General features: G+C 45.6%; 1 protein-coding gene across 1 annotated transcript in view; it reads left to right on the top strand.

Moving 5' to 3' along the window:
• The window catches only part of LOC120556524, a 1,679-nt gene extending 1,524 nt beyond the window's left edge, over positions 1-155 (top strand). The window contains exon 2 of the mRNA XM_039796167.1: positions 1-155. This exon is cut by the window's left edge and continues 722 nt beyond it. Within this exon, the coding sequence (XP_039652101.1) occupies positions 1-155 (155 nt within the window).
• The last annotated feature ends 5,740 nt before the right edge of the window (positions 156-5,895 follow it).

Here is a 5,895-nt window from a genome sequence, read left to right as displayed (position 1 = left end):
CATCTGAGCAGGACGGAGGATCAGCAGCACTCCAGGATACACCTCGAGTCGGCAGTAACAACGCCTGCAGAGCTACCTTCCGAGTCAGGGACACATTCTCTGAATATTTCAATGCAGAGGGTTCTGTTTACTGGCAACCACAACCACAGCCATAGTGCATGAAAACAAAAAAGGCTCTTTTAACTCTTGTGTGGTGTTCATATTTTGTAGATGTTTACTTTATCTGAATTAAAAATAATACACCGTACATCATTTGTGGTTCATATTTGCAATTTACCCCTGTGAGATCATATTTATGATAATTTTTGATAGGTTTGGTATATTTTAGCATGCATGTGTTCAAAGGTAAAAAAATAGAAACAAGATTTTTGATCATTATTGGTGCTTATTTCTTAGAACTTAATCAGAACAGGTGAAAGTGCTTGAAATTTAACAATTTTGTACCTTTTTGTGGGAATAGCAGGTGCAGAAAGACAACAGTTTTCATAGCACTTACAATTAAATACACTCGGGTCCAGTAATGAGCAAACGGTAGTATTACATTAAAATAATTGTATACATTTATTTCATATTGATATTCCATTACATGTTAAACTACGGACTGAAGGACACTCTCCTGTTCAGCATCATACACCATTTTGTAAAAGGTGAACTTTAGCTGTGACTGCTTAGCCAGAGGCAAGCGCTTCAACATAGGAATAATGCTTTTAAAAAAAAGCTCATCCTCATCTGGAGGGACTGGTCTGGACGGCAGGCTCTCCACAGCAGCCAGCATTCTCTCCTCAAAAGGCATAGAGCTGGCAGAGCTGAAGCGGTCTCTCCTTGGCCTCTTCCGTGGTGGACCAGAGGGGGTGTCCAGGGGCCTGGAGACTTCAGTTTGGGATCTGGGGGGAATCTGGGGTGTCAGTGGGGAATTACCCGCCATCTCCTCACACTCTACTTGCTGGCTCTCCTGGGGGTCTTCGGGTCTGGCTTCCTGCGTTATGGCTGCTGCCTGGCTCTCCTGCTCTCTTGCCATGGTGCCACCTCTACGGAGTTGGCTGAAATTCCCTGATGTCTCCCTGCTCTCCCCGAAGGGTGCCAGGAAACCCATGATCATGAAGTATTTCCAAGGTCTACTGTCAGACAACCCAGCACCACTCCCACACCTGTCCTTCTCCTTGTTCTTTTCCCTCTTGTAGGTGTCCCGAAGACCCTTCCATTTTTTTTGCACATTTCTTCTGTGAGTAAAAAACAAATATGCACACAGGATAAGCAATAAATAATATATGTATTATACACCTCGCATTTCCAATTAACATGTACCCTGCATTTCAAACGAACTTGTCACACACACATACAAACTTTTCTTTTCACATTTCAAGCACACGTTAAACATACAACAGCTATTCCATTCATTCAGGTCAGGGCAAAATATGACGGTACCAGTAAACCTATGTTAAAGCAATTGCAACCTCTCACGGTTCAAAACGACAAAACGTAAACCCACCGGGAGCACCAACAATCATAGCAACCTTCTTCCAAATATTTGCCTTTTTTAAGATGTCCTTGTATTCGGACAGTGATGCATCGTACAGAATTGGGAATGCAGACACAGCAGCAATAATTTTTTCCTCCATTTTTAAATGTCCCGGGCTGTAAGAGGACAGAGGGCGGTAAAAATGCACAGTAGCAAACCATCGGTAATGTTAATGCTAACCTGGCTATGTAGCCTAGCTGCCTTGCTATGCTTACAATGAAATGCAATGTCCGAACATGCTAGCGGGTGACCTGTCGGCTAGCGGACTAATTTTGAGTGTTTAAACTAGTACTATAGTGGTCTAAACTATAACTATAGTGGTCTATTTGGTGGTGTGTGTTTGCCCTGTTCGTGTGACATATAAACAACAATCCGTGTTGCTACAAGCGTCAATGTTCGCCAACAAAACATGTAATCAAACAAATGCACAAGTAGCCTAGCTAGCTAGCTGCCTGGCTAGGCTACAATGAAATCCAATGTCCGAACATGCTAGCGATTAGCCTGTCGGCTAGCTGAAAAGTTCGAGTGTTTAAACTAACATATACAGTGGTCTATTTAGCGGTGTATGTGCCCTAACTAAGTTCGTGTGCCGTATAAAACACAATTCGTGTTGATAGAAGTACCGATGTTCGTGTAGAAACATTTTAATCACATAAAAATATTCTTGGTCAGAATTTTGTTGTAACTCCCGCCTCCAAACACAAACACGCGGATCTGATTGGTTCTCGAGTGGTCCTCATTTGCATAAAGTTAAACTTTCGTCAACTTTATTTCGCTCCCCTCGGCGATTCGCTCTCATCTCGCTCAATCAGGGCGAATTTCGTCTCCATTCAACCTCAATGAGAGCAAAGCGAAATTTCGGTGTGTGGAAACCTACCGTTACACAGCTGGCAGAAGCGCTCCTCTTTAGGCAGCCATGATTGTTTGTAGCGGCCTGTCTCGATGGCCAGGCTGTGCTCACTGAGTCTGGAACTGGTCAGTGTAGATCTCAGTTTGGTATCAGTCACTGTGGTCAGGGAGTCTGCTACACTGGACTCTCTCTTTAGGGACAGGTAGCACTGCATTTTGCTTTTGTTTGTGTGTTCCAGTTGGTGATATAGTTTAGTTTACGTTGTGTTATAATTTGGTAAACTCTGATTGGTTGGTTCCCAGACTGGTTCTGAGGCAGAACCGGGTCAGGAAGTGAACTGAGCATCAGACTCTTCTCTTTGCTCAGCTCTTGGTGTTGCAGGGTTGTTGTTCTCTCTCTCTCTCTTTCTCTCTGTTTGTCTCTCTGTCTCTCTGTCTCTCTCTCTGTCTCTCTCTGTCTGTCTGTCTCTCTCTCTCTCTGTGCGTCTCTCTCTCTCTGTCTATCTCTCTCTCTCTGTCTCGCTCTCTGTCTATCTCTCTCTCTCTGTTTGTCTCTCTGTTTGTATCTCTGTCTGTCTGTCTCTCTCTCTCTCTCGGTCTCTCTCTCTCGGTCTCTCTCTCTCTGACTCTCTCTATGTCTCTCTCTGTCTGTCTCTTTGTCTTTCTCTCTGTCTGTCTGTCTCTCTGTCTGTCTATCTCTCTCTCTGTTTGTCTCTCTGTCTCTCTCTCTCTGACTCTCTCTGTCTCTCTCTGTCTGTCTCTTTGTCTTTCTATCTGTCTGTCTGTCTCTCTGTCTGTCTCTCTGTCTCTCTGTCTCTCTGTCTGTCTGTCTCTCTCTCTCTCTGCACAGATCATCCAACAATCTTTTAAACGAGGCAGAGAAGCTGAAACTGGGTGCAACATTACTTCATGAAAATAATATGCACACAGGAAGCCCTCTGACAGGAATAGCTCAGAAAAACTTGACCGTTGTTTTTCCGTGAGCACGAGCAGCGTCTCTTCCTTCCAGCCGAGCCCCGGATCGATACCGTGGAGCGTTCCAGTAATGTGCGGCTTTATTGAATCAGCTTCTCGTCCTGTCTGCATCAGCGGGCTGTTACTGATGATGACGGATCCATCTGAACATCTGCAGCGTACCTGGCTCTCTGTCGATTCCTGTGAATATTTACACATGAACGCTCCATCGGGGGAGAAGCCGAGCGGCACAAAACCACTTAGGAATCCATCCAGTGACTCTAGTCTATAATCTCTACAGCCCACAATTACAAATCGTTACACATTTGCCACCTCAACAGCTCGCTGCACAAACAGGGAGCGTCGCGGAAGTAGAGCAGTAACGAGAAGGTGATGCTTTTATTATATTATAGTTGTTGGGATCTCCTCCTCTTTCTGTTTCCCCACAGCGGGGATTAAGGCCAGTCAATGAGCGCAACAGTAGTCATGTTTCCATCTAATTGTAAAGTGCTCATATTATGCTTTTTGGCTTTTTCCCATTTCCTTTATTGTGTTATATGTATTCTTTGTGCACGTAAAAGGTTTACAAAGTGAAAAAGCCCAAAGTCCCCCCCAAAGGGACTTACCATCTCCAACAGAAAACACTGTTCACAAACTGCTCCAAACAGCTCTGTTGTAGTCCAGCCTTTACTTCAGAGACAAACCTGGGTCACTTTGTAACACACGTTATAATGCTCGCCTAGCTGCTAGCATGGCACACCCTCATACTCTGCTTCTGACTGGCTAGTAGTCCTTATCTAGCTGCTGTCAGGGCATGCCCTCATACTCTGCTTCTGACTGGCTAGTAGTCCTTACCTAGGTACTGTCAGGGCATGCCCTCATACTCTGCTTCTGACTGGCTAGTAGTCCTTACCTAGGTACTGTCAGGGCACGCCCTCATACTCTGCTTCTGACTGGCTAGTAGTCCTTACCTAGGTACTGAGCATGTGCAACTCCCAACAAAAATGGAACAGAAGTGAGAGGTCTCACTCTGTAGCTAAAACAGAGAGCTCAACACACAGGGTGAAAAGAGGAGCTGCAGCAATGTGCAGTACAAGAAATATATGGTGTTTTAAAAAAAAAAAATTAAACCACATAAACCTATTCTGGTACAACCTCTAAATACAATTATGAACCTGAAAATGTGCATAATATGAGCACTTTAAGCTTACTTTCAAAATGTCGCAAAAAACGTTTAGAGCGAATAAACCAGACTACTTAAAGCGCAGTTTCGTCACAAGCTGACGTTAAGCGTGGTTGTAGATTGCAAACCGTCTCGCTAAAATCAAAGAGTTTAGAAGCTAAGTTCTTTGGCTAAATGGAGAGGACAGAGGTAGCGTTGGACAAGTTGGCCACCTGTGCAGAATCCAGGCTTGTGGCAGAGACATTTGGTGTCAGCGAGACAACCGTTTACCGCTGTGTATACGCGGTGCGTGGGGCCGCACCATTCAAGCTGTTGAAGCAATTCCTCAATTTACCTGACGTAGCCGAGGCCCAGGCTACAGCGCACCGTAACTCCACCACGCACCTTGTGCCACAAGTGTACAGCGCCCTGGATGGGACCCGTATCCAGATCCTTCCCCCCCATCCGATGGCTACCGGGACTATAGTCATGTGACTTACATGTTTGCTACGTCAAAACTTAATTGGCAAAGCTGTTTCCATCTCCCATTTTGCGCACTATGGGCCCTATCTTGCACTCAGCGCAATTGCCTTTGTACACCGACGCATGTATCATTCCTATTTTGCACCCGACGCACAGCGGACTTTTCCCTCCACAGACGCACCTCGGTAAATTAGGGATGTATTTGCGCTCCCGGGGGCGGTTCAGCGAAAAGAGGAGGCGTGTTCAGGCGCAAATGTTACGTGGTCCTATTTTGCAGTTTCAGAAAACAATTCCGCCACTGACCAGGAAAAACCTGGTCTAAAGTCAGTGGCGCTAGTCTAAAGTCAGGGGCGCTAGTCTAAAGTCAGGGGCGCTAGTCTAAAGTCAGTGGTGCGTTATTCAGATGCTATTTTAGGGACGAATGCTTGGCCATAATGTAGCGTGTGCACAACGCGCATACACTTCTCTCATCTACAGCAGTTCCCTTTTTTGAAAACAATACATAATTACAAAGAAAAATATTACTGAAAATGCGCTTCAGGTGTTTGGATAGGTCAGGAGGCATTTTACAGTACAATCCTCATAAGTCGCAGCATTCTTTGTGGCTTGTTGTGTTTTACACAACATTTCCATGAATCATGGATGTGTTGATGACATAAATGAGGAAATATTAGAGGACTTAAGGAGACGTGATGTTGAACTACAGCGGGATCTAGTCCGGGAGTAATGCGCGATGTGCTCCTGGTGGAGCGGGTGGACGGAGATGGAGTGGGGGGAGGAGGAAGGGGCACAACAGGTGCAGGTGGTGCGTTTTGAGGCCCACGCTCCATGGCTGCAGCAATCCTCTCCAGACTTGAGGAGATGCCCGCAGAGGCCGCGAGCAACATCGCCACCCCGGCCAAGACGGGCATTTGTTACTTTTCGCATC

Source organism: Perca fluviatilis, chromosome 3, assembly GCF_010015445.1.
Source record: "Perca fluviatilis chromosome 3, GENO_Pfluv_1.0, whole genome shotgun sequence".
Classification (NCBI taxonomy): domain Eukaryota; kingdom Metazoa; phylum Chordata; class Actinopteri; order Perciformes; family Percidae; genus Perca; species Perca fluviatilis.
Note: the sequence above shows the minus strand (reverse complement) of the source record. Positions and strands in the feature narration are given on the sequence as shown.